This window comes from Mizuhopecten yessoensis, unplaced genomic scaffold (genome assembly GCF_002113885.1).
Source record: "Mizuhopecten yessoensis strain PY_sf001 unplaced genomic scaffold, ASM211388v2 scaffold2519, whole genome shotgun sequence".
In the NCBI taxonomy this organism is placed as follows: Eukaryota; Metazoa; Mollusca; class Bivalvia; order Pectinida; family Pectinidae; genus Mizuhopecten; species Mizuhopecten yessoensis.
The window spans coordinates 106,868-124,603 of record NW_018404586.1 but is presented as its reverse complement, the minus strand read 5'-3'; the positions used below and the strand labels follow the sequence as shown (position 1 = coordinate 124,603).

General features: G+C 37.3%; 2 protein-coding genes across 3 annotated transcripts in view; both read right to left on the bottom strand.

The window, feature by feature from the left end:
* The window catches only part of LOC110446101 (polycystic kidney disease protein 1-like 2), a 14,766-nt gene extending 5,871 nt beyond the window's left edge, over nt 1-8,895 (bottom strand). The window contains exons 1-9 of one of the 2 annotated variants that reach the window (XM_021491073.1): nt 8,811-8,895; nt 8,414-8,638; nt 7,976-8,146; nt 6,421-6,581; nt 5,280-6,153; nt 5,033-5,168; nt 3,390-3,634; nt 2,112-2,283; nt 760-1,428 (exon numbers count right to left, since the gene is read on the bottom strand). In XM_021491073.1, the coding sequence (XP_021346748.1) occupies nt 760-1,428; nt 2,112-2,283; nt 3,390-3,634; nt 5,033-5,168; nt 5,280-6,153; nt 6,421-6,581; nt 7,976-8,146; nt 8,414-8,638; nt 8,811-8,888 (2,731 nt within the window). In that variant the 5' untranslated portion in view covers nt 8,889-8,895. The remainder of the gene's footprint in view (nt 1-759; nt 1,429-2,111; nt 2,284-3,389; nt 3,635-5,032; nt 5,169-5,279; nt 6,154-6,420; nt 6,582-7,975; nt 8,147-8,413; nt 8,639-8,810) is intronic. The other variant, XM_021491074.1, reaches the window with a different exon arrangement.
* Nucleotides 8,896-11,571: 2,676 nt separating this feature from the next.
* LOC110446104 overlaps nt 11,572-17,736 on the bottom strand; it is an 11,227-nt gene continuing 5,062 nt past the window's right edge. Inside the window, exons 4-8 of the mRNA XM_021491078.1 lie at nt 16,648-16,788; nt 15,341-15,437; nt 14,896-14,984; nt 13,169-13,417; nt 11,572-12,156 (exon numbers count right to left, since the gene is read on the bottom strand). Of these exons, the coding sequence (XP_021346753.1) occupies nt 11,572-12,156; nt 13,169-13,417; nt 14,896-14,984; nt 15,341-15,437; nt 16,648-16,788 (1,161 nt within the window). The remainder of the gene's footprint in view (nt 12,157-13,168; nt 13,418-14,895; nt 14,985-15,340; nt 15,438-16,647; nt 16,789-17,736) is intronic.

Here is a 17,736-nt window from a genome sequence, read left to right as displayed (position 1 = left end):
TGAACAAACTTGATAGCCCTTCATCTCAGCATGTTACTGGCCAAATATCATCACCCTAGGCCTCTTGGTTATTCAGAAGAAGTCGTTTAAAGGTTTTAAAGATATTCGACTCCAGTGACCTTGAATATAAATCACGGTCATTTATTTGAACAAACTTGATAGCCCTTCATCTCAGCATGTTACTGGTCAAATATCATCACATTAGGCCTCTTGGTTATTCAGAAGAAGTTGTTTAAAGGTTTTAAACATATTTGACCCCTGTGACCTTGAATATAAGTCAAGGTCATTTATTTGAACAAACTTGGTAGCCCTTTATCCCAGCATGTTACTGGTCAAAGATCATCACCCTAGGCCTCTTGGTTATTCAGAAGAAGTTGTTTAAAGATTTTAACATATTTGACCCCTGTGACCTTGAAAATGGTTGAAGGTTATTTATTTGAACAAACTTGGTAGCCCTTCATCCCAGCATGCTTCTGGCCAAATATCATTACCCTAGCCCTTTTGGTTACTGAGAAGAAGTTGTTTAAAGTAAAAAGTTGACGCCGGACGGACGCCGGACGCCGGACGCCGGACGGACGCCGGACGGACGCCGGACGCCGCACCATGCCATAAGCTCACTTGGCCCTTTGGGCCAGGTTAGCTAAAAACCCTATTTACAACTAGATATTTACCCTGTTACACATTAGCTTTCAGGACCATACAGATATAGTATGTGTAAATAGCTACAGTATGCAGACAATGTAAGACTTGTTTACCTACCTCTGTTTCTATGGAAGTCACTGGCAGTCAATTGTACCATGATGAAGTGCATTCCATAAAAAGCACATGCAGTGATGGAAAATGCCATATTGATAAAGTCTATTGTGTTCCAAAATTGTTTGAAGAAACTAAATTTCTCTTGTTTCAACTTATTCACCAAGATATACAGGTAATACAACGTAAATGCCACAAATATCAAGTCGAAGATGAGTAGAAAGAGAGCTGACGCGCCTACATATCGGTAAAGTATGACAGGTGTGATCTGAGCGTAAGGGATGATTGATCCTGAGGCTGGGAACTCAAGCACAAGGCACAGTACACAGAAAAGGTTCACATTTGGGTTGTAGATGTTGGCCTCCACCATGACTGCGCGAGTGTTGCGGTCAATCCACCCGGCACCATGTAGGTAATCAAAAGTAGCAGCAGCTGTATCATTAGTGTTACCAAGGGTGGTAACGTAACCACCGCCACCGTACGAGTCGTATGTCGCGACCACAGGGTAGCCATTGAGTTGTTTGGAGTCCTTGTACTTCCAAGCCTGGCTCGTGTTGTTGTAGGATACTGTGTCCCACCCCTCACCATAACTCTCAGTGTCGTAGGTGTCTAGTCCATAGTCAGGGTAACACACCTTGAAAAAACGCTTGAACTCTGCAGGAATTCTACAGTCAGCTAATGGTAGAAATTGAAAAATGTTAGATGGTAAACAATATCATCAACTTATAGGGAGAGCTCTAGAAAATGTTCAATACAAAGGCAGTTTAACGCAGCACTTTTAACTCATCAAAGTTTAATGCAGCAATTTTATCTCATCAAAGTTTAATGTAGCACTTTTATCTCATCAGAGTTTAATGTAGCACTTTTATCTCATCAAAGTTTAATGCAGCACTTTATCTCATCAAAGTTTAATGCAGCACTTCATCTCATCAAAGTTTAATGCAGCACTTCATCTCATCAAGGTTTAATGTAGCACTTTTATCTCATCAAAGTTTAATGCAGCACTTTATCTCATCAAAGTTTAATGCAGCACTTCATCTCATCAAAGTTTAATGTAGCACTTTTATCTCATCAAAGTTTAAATAGAATTAAAAGATAATACTGGTTATTGCAGTCAATCAAAGATCGAAAGTGATCTTACACACATACCAAACAGTGAAGTCGTGTTAACTTTAGATGTAATAAAAAAATAAAACATTAGCAAGCTATTTTATCAGAAATTATTAGCACCCTGCACAATGGTTTTAATTCTGGCCCATGTATTTGATATCATGTCATGTACATAAATCAGCTGAATTGACATGTCCAGTTAAATACACTTACATTAAAATTTACACAACAAAAACTGCAAAGTGTACCTTTCTTTATCCTGGCCTGCCTTAGTCTGGGTGTACCGACTCTGTAGTGGATATTGTCACTAAGGTAACCTTGATAATCTGCAGAGTCATTCCCAGAGTAAAGGCCACCCGAGTAAAGTCCAGGAATCAGTATGTCATTAGCCCAGTTCCAGAAATAATCAGCTGAGGAAATCTAAAATACATGTCTAAGTGAATACACACAGATCACAGTATTACATATGTAAATAAAAGTATAACATACACAGATCACAGTATTACATTTGTAAATAAAAGTATTGCAGAACTGGACAGGGTTGATCACTGTCAATCAGGTATCTCGTGATCAATTGGCTAGATCATTCGTGTAGAGTTCAGAGAGCTCATTTGGTTTGAATCCCAGTTTGGCTATGCACTATCTTCTCTAGTTACAGTGGTCTTACAGTGGTCCAGTGACCAACCCTTATTTCAAGTACTGGGTGTACACTTGGCAAGGGGATACACCCAAACCTGGGTTGTATTAGTGTTGTCTTTGGGGGTAAAGTTTTAGACAAATGAGGGAGGAAAGTATCAGAACTGGCAACTAAGTATTGTATAAAAGCGCTTTAAATTCGCGGGGTCAATATTTCACAGTTTCGTATTCAGTACATATTCGCAGCTGTTAAATTTCGCTGTGCACCAGCCCTCAATTCCATGTGTCATGCAAAGTATTTTGAGTGTCATCATTTAAGGGTTAAACCTCGAAATACAGGTAAACCGTTTGAAAACACTCATCCCGAGCATGGTCATCCGCCAGTGACTTCACTCTAAAGAAAATCAGATTGATTGATAGGTTTAACGTCCACTTCACTAACGCGTATTTCGGTTATCCAGCTGATTTGAGTTCATTTAAGCTTGCATAACAGCGTTGGGTTATAAGTATTTTCAACATGTTGTGATAAGGTCCGTAAAAGTAGTTAACATTTTTGATAATTTCCCTGGTGTTTAGAATTGGCGGATATTAGTCAAAGCGTGAATATAGCAAAATTAAAACCCCCGCGAAGTATAACTGCTATATACAGTAGCTCAATTGGTTAGAGCATCTGTTCAGATTTTGGAGGTGGGGGTTACAGTGTATATAGATCACTCATAAAAATAAAAAACATGTCATAATTTTACATAAATAGATCAGTATTACATAAACATATCATAGCATTACATTAACAAATCACAAAATAAGTATTAATACCCCTCAACACTTACAAAGGTTGTGCTTTTTAATGAAAACCTAGGCAGTAAGAACCAGTTATTAGCCACACTTACATTGATAAAGCTGGGCTGGTATTTCATGGGAGGCTTCAGGAAGAGGTTTTCTAGGTGAGAGAAGGTTGGATATGCATTCTTGCTCCGGTTCTCATAGGTCAGGATACAGACCACTACAAGATATACAATGTATGCCCCCAACTCACGCCCAATGTTAAAAAGGCGATTTACTCTTTTTCGATGTTGCCTTGCACTTTCTAAATGACTGTAGTTGGCAGTTTTGGCTTTGTATGGACGTCGATGAGCTAAAAATGTAAACAAATATGAACCACAATCATATCCAAAGTAGTCCAATTAAAGAAATCTAATTATTTAAGCCTTATAATGAGAATTATCTCAATGGTTTTGCTTAACTGCCATAAATATCAATCCGTATCAACAATATTGGCAGTTAGAAAAATGACTTTTTATTTGGTTCTGCACATCAATGAATTTGTTTTAAGTTTGGAAATTGTTTTTTGTCAAATTTGTTCACTGAACTTGTTGAAAAGATCGTTAAGTAGCCCTTCGTCAAATGTGGTGACGGTAGCAAATTTGGTGTCACACAGCTATTTCAACGACCGTTTGGTATATTTTCATCAAATATGATCGCTTAAATTTATCAAATGTGGTCATTTAACGTCATTTTTGGGGTCAGTATTGGGTGGTCGCTGGTCAAGTTAGGCAGATGGTCGCTTAATACAGTTAAATTACAGAGTAAAAACAGTCGGGAGGAATGAAAAGTGGTCGCATAAAACCCTTAAGTATCATATACATCACAGTTTAGGTAGCATATACCCTTAAGTATCATACATGTCACAGTTTAGGTAGCATATAACCTTAAGTATCATACATGTCACAGTTTAGGTAGCATATAACCTTAAGTATTATACATGTCACAGTTTAGGTAGCATATACTCTTAAGTATCATACAGTACGTCACAGTTTAGGTAGCATATACCCTTAAATATCATACAGTACGTCACAGTTTAAGTAGCATATACCCTTAAGTATCATACACATCACAGTTAAGGTAGCATATACCCTTAAGTATTATACACGTCACAGTTTAGGTAGCATATACCCTTAAGTATCATACACATCACAGTTTAGGTAGCATATACCCTTAAGTATCATACAAGTCACAGGTTAGGTAGCATGTCACAGTTTAGGTAGCATATTCCCTTAAGTACCATACACATCACAGTTGAGGTAGCATATACCCTTAAGTATCATACACATCCCAGTTTAGGTAGCATATCCCCTTAAGTATCATACAAGTCACAGTTTAGGTAGCATGTCACATTTTAGGTAGCATATACCCTTAAGTATCATACAAGTCACAGTTTAGGTGGCATATGTCGCAGTTTAGGTAGCATATACCCTTAAGTATCATACAAGTCACAGTTTAGGTGGCATATGTCGCAGTTTAGGTAGCATATACCCTTAAGTATCATACATGTCACAGTTTAGGTAGCATATAACCTTAAGTATCATACATGTCACAGGATGGTAGTGTTTCTCCTTAACAATACTGACCACTTTTCACAGCATGGCCCATTGTAATCACTGCATACTTGAAAAGAATAGATCTGATCATACTGATGGATGTCTATATTTAACAGTAAATTTGAGTTCATCTTTAACACTGGATGTGTACGTACCTGGATAAGATGGTGATTGTGGATTTGTTACCATAGATACATTGTCAGGTAAGACAATTTCGTTTACATATGCCTCTTCATCATCATCGTCAACATGCTTGAACACCAGGATGAGAACAAGAGCCACTGCTATCACCTGTCAATTAAGGAGTCTAAATGTGTATCAAGTTAAATTTCAATATAAAAAAAAAAAAATCATCATGAGAATTTTATATGCAGAATTTTGCTGTCCATCCCTAGGGCTTACCTTGAGTGGCTGTATGAAAAGGACAGACTCTATGAAGGACAGGAAAAAGGCAGTGAGCCATCGAGTAGACTTCTCTGACCCCCATTCTATACTGTAGAGGATAACAAAGAAGGCGGATGCCAGGACAGACAGCACCACCAGAGCCCACGCTACATATAGACACCAAAATGGCAGTTGCTTCCTCTTCTTCTTCCCTCCCTCAGATGTCTTCTGCTGATTTTTTCTGCTATTAATAAGACGACTTGTTTTATTTTCAAAGTCTGCCCATGACTTGTATGCATTAAATGGTTGGACTAGAGCTGTGTCTATTACACTCGGGGTAACACAGCCATCACGCTCCTCTGAGCACTCATCCGAACAGTACTGCTCCAGCCCTTTCTTTGACAACATTTTTTCATGTCTGATTGATTCTTCATCTTTAAGTTCAGTCTGTTGAGTGTCATTAACTTTGTACTTTGATAAACGTCTCTCAGCTTTCTTAAAGAAGGTGATTATGATGATACTGACTGGTACAACGATGATACTGCCTGTTATACTGATGATCAGCTCCTGGCCGGAAAAGCTGAGCGGACCAAGATGGACGTTCTGTTGTTGGGTTGTGTCTATAGTACCATACCACATGGCATTGCTTACCATTGTGAGGAAGAGAAGGGACAGACAACAGGATAACCTCTGTACACGAGTAAATACACTCTGGGTTGGACGAGACAGGACAGATATCCACAGGTGACCATCGGTCAGATCCTGTCGTGTCCTTGTGTAAAACAAATGGTCAAAGTTGTTCAGTTCTGACTGTGCAGCAACAGGAAGTAGACGTTCTATCTCTAGGTCAGCTTTATCTACGGCCAGCCATTGGTTACACAGGAACACATACCTACAAACACAATAGGATAACTGGTAACAAGATAGGCTAGGGTTCACATTTACTTAGTTCAAATAAGACAATAACTTAAATGTACGACTTTCATCTTCCTAAATTGCTCAATTTAAGTTGGATCATTTGCAGTCAGAAACAGTTGCTGGTAGAAACTGTGATGGACCTGGTCTTGCTGTTAGTCAGAAGTGACCTTTGTAGACAGCCTCTATTGCTCATCATCACTTTAAAGTTATCTAGTGATGTCTAATCCCTAATAGAACCTACTTGTTGTTGTTTTGAAGATCTTTGATAAGCACCATATTAAGGAACCAATCAGCATTGTTGCCTTTCCCAGAGTTGTCATGCCAGACACGTAGGAATACGAGGTTTCCAAGGCTAAAGGGCACACTCAGCAGGTAGTTATTGACACTCCCACGGCTCAGCGGCTGAAACATAGTTTGATAAACAAATATTGACAATGCGCTTCGTAAAAGTCTTACAGATAAAGCTACATTGAGTGTTCCAGTTAAACTCATGATGTCATTATGAGCTCACAAGTTCTTATCAGAGAAGGTAAATTTTCCTCAATATAATTGTAACAGGATGATTGACTGACAGTGATCAAACAAAGTTTTTATCCTGGACAGTAACATCATACAGGATGGCTCAACCGGTACCTTTGATCATAACTCTGTTCAAAGAGAAAAACGTCATATATAAGTCATTGTGCAAACAAGCATTAACATATTATGATATTTGACTCCCTGTTGTGATCTTTATGGTACACACCTGTGACAGGTACTTGTGACACCATCCAATCATAACACAATCATTCATCATTTTAGAAATAAGATTTTAACCAGAGGCCCAATGGGCCTGAATCGCTCACCTGGTATTAATCTCACATTTGTAATCTTAAACGTGGACTAAAATACAACTAGAGGCAGAATATCAGTGTTTGATTCATAAGAACCCATTAAAAGATTTAAACATATGACGAATGTGACCTTGAATGTCGAACAAGGACATTAGGTTGAACAGATTTTATAGTCTTCCAACCCAGCATGCTTTTGCCAAAATATCATTACCCTGGACCTTTTGGTTATACAGAACAAGTCATTTAAAGATTTAAACATATATTGACCACTGTGACCTTGGATATACTTCAAAGTCATTCATTTGAACAAACTTGGCAGCCCTTCATCCTAGCATGCTACTTGCCAAATATCAGAACCCTAGGCCTCTTGGTTATTAAGAAGAAGTTGTTTAAAGGTTTTAAACATATTTGACCCCTGTGACCTTGAATATCAGTCAAGGTCATTCATTTGAACAAACTTGGTAGCCCTTCATCACATCATGCTACTGACCAAAAAGCATCATCCTAGGCCTTTTGGTTATTGAGAAGAAGTTGTTTAAAGGTTTTTTTACATATTTGACCCTTGTGACCTTGAATACAAGTAAAGGTCATTCATNTAACTCCACAAATTATGGTCGGATAATGGCGGTTATCGAACTTGTCCGAGGTTTCATGGTAATTAACCTTGTTGTGAAGTTTGAAGTTAATCCGTTAATAATTACTCGAGATATCGAGCGGACATCGTTCATATGCCCGCCCGCCCGACTGCCCGCCCGCTCACGTGATAACATAATACGTCCCCGTCTTCGACGGGCGTATAAAAATTAAAGTAAGCAACACTCCAGTATCCCAACAGATGTAATCACCAAAACTCAAAATTTGGTTATTGTAGATGACAGAATGTATATGAAGTATGCCTTGGACTAAATGATGCACCAACTGACGGACTGCGTGCAAACCTAGTAACGGAGGAGAACTGATTACCCGTGATTGACTGTCATCCACTGCTCTGACTTCGGTGTCACCATCCTCCCCACCAAGGACAAAGAAGACTTTCGAGGTTGTGCCGGAGTTCTGCCTCAGTCCTGTGTACACTGTCATCTGGTAGTTGTATCTGTCTGTAGACAGGTTGTCACACAAGGGGTAAATAGCCCACTGGAATAGAGACATTCAAATGTAGGCCACACAGAATTTGTATCACATCGAGATATTTTACTTCAATAAGCCTAGGATTATAGGTATCTATGTCAAAGCCATAACTTTGGCAATTAAAATCTGAAATCAACTTTTCTTTCTTTCTTCTTTTATTCACTTTAGAGTCAATACAAATTATATAAAGACTGATAGACATGTGATTCCCATGAGCTGAATCTAACATCTAGACCCTGTGTAACTTGGAAATAAAAACAAATGTAAACATACCTTTTTCATGTCTCTCTTGTCAGCTCTGCGGACATATAGAAGGACAAGGAAATAGACCACAAACAGGGAACCCACGGTAGCTATGACGGCCACGTTGTCAGCGGAGAACTTGGACCACACGGTGTTGAAGTCTATGGTGTTGGGTGGGACAAACACGTTGGTTCCAAATGTAGTGAGATGTGTGGAGTGACATGGGGCCTCCAAGAAGGACGTCACATTTCCCAACTGTCACCAGAGGGATCAATACATAAACAATTATCATGAAGTGCAGGAAAATGTATGATTCTTTCTTGATACATATATTTGGTTTTCATAAGTTTTACACAGTTTCAACAAATTGCGAATTTAATTAAGTCGAGTACGTTCTTTGACCTGTACCTGGTAATTATCTACATACCAAAAGGCCGTTCCTTGACCACTGTTTTGTTGTTTCATCCCAGAAGAGGCAGTCCAGTACATACAGAGCTATCTGCATTATTGTGGTCCTGCTCACGTGCTCTGTTAAACACAAAAACTGTAGTTAATTCTCTGTAAAATACTGTAAATCAATCACATGACACTGTAAGTCAATCACATGACACTGTAAGTCGTTAAACTGACACTGTAAGTCTATCACATGACAGTGTAAGTGAATTACATGACACTGTAAGTGAATTACATGACACTGTAAGTCTATCACATGACACTGTAAGTGAATTACATGACATTGTAAGTCTATCACATGACACTGTAAGTCAATCACATGACACTGTAAGTCTTTAAACTGACACTGTAAGTCTATCACATGACACTGTAAGTGAATTACATGACACTGTAAGTGAATTACATGACAATGTAAGTCTATCACATGACACTGTAAGTGAATTACATGACATTGTAAGTCTATCACATGACACTGTAAGTCAATAACAAGACACTGTAAGTCTATCACCTGACACTGTAAGTCTATCACATGACATTGTAAGTCAATTACATGACACTGTAAGTCAATCACATGACACTGTAAGTCAATCACATGACACTGTAAGTCTATCACATGACAATGTAAATATATCACATGACACTGTAAGTCAATCACATGACACTGCAAGTCAATTACATGACACTGTAAGTCAATCACATGACAATGTAAGTCTATCACATGACACTGTAAGTCAATTACATGACACTGTAAGTCTATCACATGACACTATAAGTCAATCACAAGACACTGTAAGTCTATCACCTGACACTCTATGTCTATCACATGACACTGTAAGTCAATTACATGACACTAAGTCAATTACATGACACTGTAAGTCAATCACATGCCACTGTTAATCAATCACATGACACTGTAAGACAATCACATGACACTGAAGTCAGTCAATCACATGACACTGTAAGTCTATCACATGACACTGTAAATCTATCACATGACACTGCAAGTCAATCACCTGACACTCTAAATCAATCACATGACACTGTAAGTGAATCACTTGACATTATAAGTCTATCACATGACACTGTTAGTCAATCCCATGACACTGTAAATCTATCACATGACACTGTAAGTCAATTACATGACACTGTAAGTCTATCACATGACACTGTAAATCTATCACATGACACTGTAAGTCAATCACATGACACTGCAAGTCAATTACATGACAATGTAAGTCTATCACATGACACTGTAAGTCAATCACATGACACTGTAAATCAATCACATGACACTGTAAGTCAATTACATGACACTGTTAGTCTATCAAATGACACTGTAAGTCAATCACATGACACTGTAAGTCAATCACATGACAATGTAAGTCAATTACTTTACACTATAATTCAATAACATGAAACTTTACATGACACTGTAAGTGAATTACATGACACTTAGTCTATCACATGACACTGTTAGTCAATCACCTGACACTGTAAATCAATAACATGACACTGTTTGTCAAGAACATGACACTGTAGTCAGTCAATCACATGACACTGTAAATCAAGAACATGACACTGTAAGTCTATCACATGACACAGTAAGTCTATCACATGACACTGTAAGTCAATTACATGACACTGTAAGTCAATTACATGACACTGTAATTCAATCACATGACAATGTAAGTCAATTACTTTACACTGTAAGTCAATTTCATGACACTTTACAAGGCACTGTAAGAGAATTACATGACACTGTAAGTCTATCACATGACACTGTAAGCCAATCACATGACACTGTTTGTCTATCACCTGACACTGTAAGTCTATCACATGACACTGTAAGTCAATTAAATGATACTGTAAGTCAATTACATGATACTGTAAGTCAATTACATGACAATGTTAGTCTATCACATGACACTGTAAGTCAATCACATCACAATGTAAGTCAATTACTTTAAACTGTAAGTGAATTACATGACACTGTAAGTGAATTACATAACATTGTAAGTCAATCATATGGCACTGTAAACCAATTACATGACACTGTAAGTCAATCACATGACACTGCAAGTCAATCACATGACACTGCAAGTCAATCACATGACACTGTAAATAAATCACATGACACTGTAAATCAATCACATGACACTGTAAGTGAATCACTTGACACTGTAAGTCTATCACATGACACTGTAAATCAATCACATGACACTGTAAATCAATCACATGATACTGTAAATCTATCACATGACACTGTAAGTGAATCGCTTGAAATTGTAAGTCTATCACATGACATTGTAAGTCTATCACATGACACTGTAAGTCAATCACATATACATGGTTTAAGTGTCATTCTATAAAAATGGTTTGAACATACTACTATATACAAAGTTTGAGTGTAATACTATATACATGGTTTGATTGTAATACTAAACACATGGTTTGAACGTAATACTACACACATGGTTTGATCGTAATACTACATATACATGGTTTGAGTGTAATACTATACACATGGTTTGAGTGTATTACTATAGACATGGTTTAAGTGTTATACTATATACATGGTTTGAGTGTAATACTATATACATGGTTTGAATGTAATACTATATACATGATTTGAGCGTAATACGATATACATGGTTTGAGTGTAATACGATATACATGGTTTGAATGTAATACTTTATACATGGTTTGAATGTAATACTATATACATGGTTTGAGTGTTATACTATATACATGGTTTCAGCGTAATACTTTATACATGGTTTGACTGTTATATAAGATTTACTACCAGTGTCCGTTTGGATGTCACTCCTTCCTGTTTCTGTGTGCAGTCCTAGGTACACCAGCTTAGTTGAAGAGGTTTCTAGTGCAGTAGCTATAGCTGTATCTGTTAGCTGTATAATAGCCTGCCATAGGGTTCCATTTCCACTGACATCCTGCAGATCCAGAGAAGATATAAGCCCTCGGACATCATAATCATCCTTGGTCGGAGGGCTTCCGACCTTAACATAGTACTTCAAGATCACATTCTGATCCTGTGACCGAAGGATGAATACAGGAGTGATGTTTGACTCATTGACTGACAGTTGTATGTAGAAGAGGTTGGTATCAGCGTCTGATGATAGGTTGGCAGGGGTAAAAGTCAGGTCTGGTAGGATGTGTGGGTAGGACCTGATCTTGATTGGGGTCAATAGGTTGGCCACCTGTAGGACCTCTCCATCCACATGAAGAGCTATACCTGTTGTTTGTGCCCTTACCTGGGTCGATGAGGTATCTGTTGTATATAGGTTGTCTGCTAACATGATCTACAAACACAAAACAATAATGACAATCATAATTTTTATAAGTACTTGTGGTTTATATGTAAAGACTGTACAGGTAGTGATACAATGTGATTATAATCCACCAAATACATTCTGTATAATCAACTTAACACTCATTGATAATATCTCCTTATAATCAACTTAACACTCATTAATAATATCTCTTTATAATCAACTGAACACTCATTAATATTATCTCTTTATAATCAACTGAACACTCATTAACATTATCTCTTTATAATCAACTTAACACTCATTGATAATATCTCTTTATAATCAACTTAACACTCATTAATAATATCTCTTTATAATCAACTGAACACTCATTAATAATATCTCTTTATAATCAACTGCATGAACACTCATTAATATTATCTCTTTATAATCAACTTAACACTCATTGATAATATCTCCTTATAATCAACTTAACACTCATTAATAATATCTCATTATAATCAACTGAACACTCATTAATATTATCTCTTTATAATCAACTGAACACTCATTAACATTATCTCTTTATAATCAACTTAACACTCATTGATAATATCTCTTTATAATCAACTTAACACTCATTAATAATATCTCTTTATAATCAACTGAACACTCATTAATAATATCTCTTTATAATCAACTGCATGAACACTCATTAATATTATCTCTTTATAATCAACTTAACACTCATTAATAATATCTCCTTATAATCAACTTAACACTCATTAATAATATCTCATTATAATCAACTGAACACTCATTAATATTATCTCTTTATAATCAACTGAACACTCATTAACAATATCTCTTTATAATCAACTTAACACTCATTGATAATATCTCTTTATAATCAACTGAACTCTCATTAATATTATCTCTTTATAATCAACTTAACACTCATTGATAATATCTCAACTTCACTAACTCATTAAAATAAACTTAGTACTCCTCAATAATTTATCTGTTTTATCAGTTTTCCTATAGTCTTTGATTATCTTACCTCCACATCTATGTAATCGAGAACATCGAGATCAACAGACCCTGACAGATCGGGTACGTCTGCAACAGCCTGACCCTCTAAGTACAGCGTGGCGTTGACTACCTCTAGGATCTCCTGGCGCTGGACAGACAGCACAGTGTTACCGATGGGGATAGAGATGACCCTCTCCCCCTCCCCTGGGACTGTGTCCTCCAGTAAGATGGCTGATATCTTGTGTGTGATGCTTATAAAGTCTATGACATATTGTCCCTGTGGTAAAATATAAATATCAGTTGTAATGTTTATAAAGTATTCTGTCATCTTACGATATAGTACAGAAGATAATCTTTGGACAATCTTTTTGAATAACTGAGGTCAGAATTTAGAGCATATACCATAGCGACCTACTTTGTGTAAAGTCGCTCCACAATCATAAATGATACATGCAGAGTAAACTGTGTTGACCCTTGTTAAACAGTATATAAGTGATGCTTCAGACAAATTTGTTCAAGGGGTAATGTAAAAGGTCAAATCATAAGTCACAGTGACCTACTTCTCAAACTTAGTACTCTGCCACCCCAAGATGTACTCTGGACAAACTTTTTCAAAGGTTTAAAGTAAGAGGTCTAGTATAGGTCAATGCAACCGACTTCTGGTACTCTGTATGAGATGTACCACCATATCATTGAATTTTCTCATTGTAAAGAGTTGTGATCTTGACCCCTGATATCCTTAGATACTCTGAGTTCAGTTTTCAGGAAAACATCCACATCAATACTAGCTTGCTTCTCCTACTTACCTGTGCTAATTGGTCTTCTCCTACTTACCTGTGCTAATTGGTCTTCTCCTGCTTACCCGTGCTAATTGGTCTTCTCCTACTTACCTGTGCTAATTGGTCTTCTCCTACTTACCGTTGCTAATTTGTCTTCTCCTGCTAATCTGTGCTAATTGGTCTTCTCCTACTTTCCTGTGCTAATTGGTCTTCTCCTACTAACCTGTGCTAATTGGTCTTCTCCTACTAACCTGTGCTTATTGGTCTTCTCCTACTTACCGTTGCTAATTTGTCTTCTCCAGCTAATCTGTGCCAATTGGTCTTCTCCTACTTTCCTGTGCTAATTGGTCTTCTCCTACTTACCTGTGCTAATTGGTCTTCTCCTACTTACCTGTGCTAATTGGTCTTCTCCTACTTACCGTTGCTAATTGGTCTGTCCCTGCTTACCTGTGCTAATTGGTCTTCTCCTACTTACCTGTGGTAATTGGTCTTCTACTTACCTGTGCTAATTGGTCTTCTCCTACTTACCGTTGCTAATTTGTCTTCTCCTGCTAATCTGTGCTAATTGGTCTTCTCCTACTTTCCTGTGCTAATTGGTCTTCTCCTGCTATCCTGTGCTAATTGGTCTTCTCCTACTAACCTGTGCTAATTGGTCTTCTCCTACTAACCTGTGCTTATTGGTCTTCTCCTACTTACCGTTGCTAATTTGTCTTCTCCAGCTAATCTGTGCCAATTGGTCTTCTCCTACTTTCCTGTGCTAATTGGTCTTCTCCTACTTACCTGTGCTAATTGGTCTTCTCCTACTTACCTGTGCTAATTGGTCTTCTCCTACTTACCGTTGCTAACTGGTCTGTCTCTACTTACCTGTGCTAATTGGTCTTCTCCTACTTTCCTGTGCTAATTGGTCTTCTCCTACTTACCTGTGCTAATTGGTCTTCTCCTACTTACCGTTGCTAATTGGTCTGTCCCTGCTTACCTGTGCTAATTGGTCTTGACACGTATTTAAGGAGCACTCCGCTGAGTATTTTGTCGTTTGGGCATACTTTATCACACCATTCAACAGATCTGAAATGGTTTGAAGCATCAACATTGATCAAACATTTAAGCTGCTGGTTCTGTGATCATGGACTCACTACTGGACTAGAGGTAGTTTATCCTGGTTTTGTCAAAATAACTAGCTGGTGTTTATGCATAAAAATAACAATAACAATAACAGATAACTCAGTTTTGGTTAGCCTATAAAGATCATATTAAACTTACCATAATTAGTAAAGGTAATTTAAAAAAAAATGAAGAAGAATATCTTTTTCTTTAAATTTGAATTTTCATATGAAGTAAAGATATAACTGGTATGCTATTTATTCAGTATACACTGTGACTGCAGTTATGATAAAAGTTTCACTGTATTTCATACTTTTTACCTTTGGCTAAATCTTGTTTCTCATCTGAGGCCATGGAGGATTTGAAGTGATTTTCAAGAGAATTGGCAATATTCTTATAGGAGTCACCTATTTTCATCTGTAACAAAATAAATCCAAGCCATGAGATCTGTGTGTGTGAACACTCAACACCTGGCTATAAAGTTCAAGTTAAATGAAAAATGGAAAAGATTTCTTCAAAACATTGTGTGTGAACATAAAACAATGGAAAGTTACATCCTTGACAGTAGTTCATTGATCCTAGCTGTGATGGCATTATAATATAAACATAAACAAGTTAATATCCATTTACAGGGATGTCGCTATACATTGTTATTGATAATAGACCTTAATTTATATCTGAATTTTATTTGGGAGTTTTCTATTCAACATAAAAGTGACCTTGACCTTAGATGAGCAAACATGAACTCCATCAAAATATTGACATACATAATTGTGATTATAAAAACATGTAAGCCTTCTAGACAGACAAAATCATTTCTACTTATAGCAACAGTGACATTTGGGTAAGCACTCTGAAAAATAAACTCATCTGAGATATCCAAAATACTTGTGCCAAGTTTGATTAAAGATACACATGTATGAACGTAATCAGGGCTTTTAGACACACAACAATTTTATGTCAATTTACAATAATGGTAAGCTGACCTTAGGATGACCAGTCCAAACAGGACATATGCATGCCATCCAAGTGTTTCATATTTTTGCTAAGTTTGGAGAAAATATGTTTTTAAACTAGTCTTGGAGCAATTTCCAATTCCTACATGAAGTAACAGTGACCTTGAGCTAAGGTGAGCATGAGCTAAGGGTGAGCACTCTAACACATGAACCAGTCAGAGAAATCTAAGGTGAACACTCTAACACATGAACCAGTCGGAGAAATCTAAGGTGAGCATGAACTAAGGTGAGCACTCTAACACATGAACCAGTCGGAGAAATCTAAGGTGAGCATGAGCTAAGGTGAGCACTCTAACACATGAACCAGTTGGAGAAATCCAAGGTGAGCACTCTAACACATGAACCAGTCGGAGAAATCTAAGGTGAGCATTCTAACACATGAACCAGCTGGAGAAATCTAAGGTGAGCACTCTAACACATGAACCAGTCGGAGAAATCTAGGAACTTGACACTTACACTGACCTTAAAGAAAGTGCTCCAAAACACAAACTTGCTTGAAATATCAACGTACTTGACATATAAATGCTGGTGAAGAAATGATGAGCTTTTTACACAATATCTGGGCCAAGTGATATGACACATAGAATGAGAAGAAACCCCTTTGACAGTACCTTGTTTTCAGTGGTTAGCTTCCCCACAGTGTTCTTTAGGTGTAGCATGTTATTTAGGGTGTCCACTGCACAGGCGGCCAACACCTCATCTAGGATCAAGTTTCCATTGGTTGTAATCTTACCAATTGTTGCTGTCGTGATCTACATAATGAGGGGAAAATGATAAGTTAGAAAAAAATTTACATTGTTATGTTTTTTATGTCTCCACCTCAGCAGCCAAATTGACAATTGTGTGTAACCTTGTTAATGATTGGTGTATCTGATTATTCCTTGGATTGGTATTACTATTATACATTTATTGATAAGGGTCAGGGTTAGACCCTTTCCCACCATAACTCGTTGATGATGTGACACCTATAGTTGGAGCAGTATCTGTAGAGGTATAAATCTTGCTTGTTGTCTTATAATTCATGTATGAAGGTGTAGGTAATATTCTGACCAATCTCTAGTTCAATACAGGGTCTCATCAAATGCACCCTTTGGTAGAGATGGCTGCATAAATCTATCCTGCCTAAATCAACATTTTATTGAAACTGTTCAGGTGGGATTGAGAATAAGTCAAAATTTTCTCAATCAGAAAACAAGTAACCATCTTTGAACCCATTTGATTAGAAAACATCAACAACATTTGGTCAGGACCATTGTTGCACCATTTGTATACATTTTGTCAAAATAGGCCTGATAAAATTGAAAACAAGTAGAAATACATCCTGCAATTAGAGAACAAGAGAGATATTTTGGAATTTGAAGATCAAAGATGATTTTTTTCCACTAATATTTGTTAACATTTGCTTATTAGACCTGGAGGCACACCCTTTATCAATAAACTTAATTTCCTTGTTCCAGGAATTATCAAGGACGAATCTATTAAAAAACAAGAGGCCCAGAGGGCCTGTATCGCTCACCTGAATATAATTAAAGTAATTGGTATGAAGTAAAGATATAGCACTCCATGGTAGGTGCTGTAAGTACATATGAAATTTCAGAAAGATCCATCCAGTTCTTGAGATATAGAGAACAAACTTCAAACAGAGCCCCACCCCTATGCCCCTACGGGGGTCATACCCACCAATTATTCAAAATTGAGTC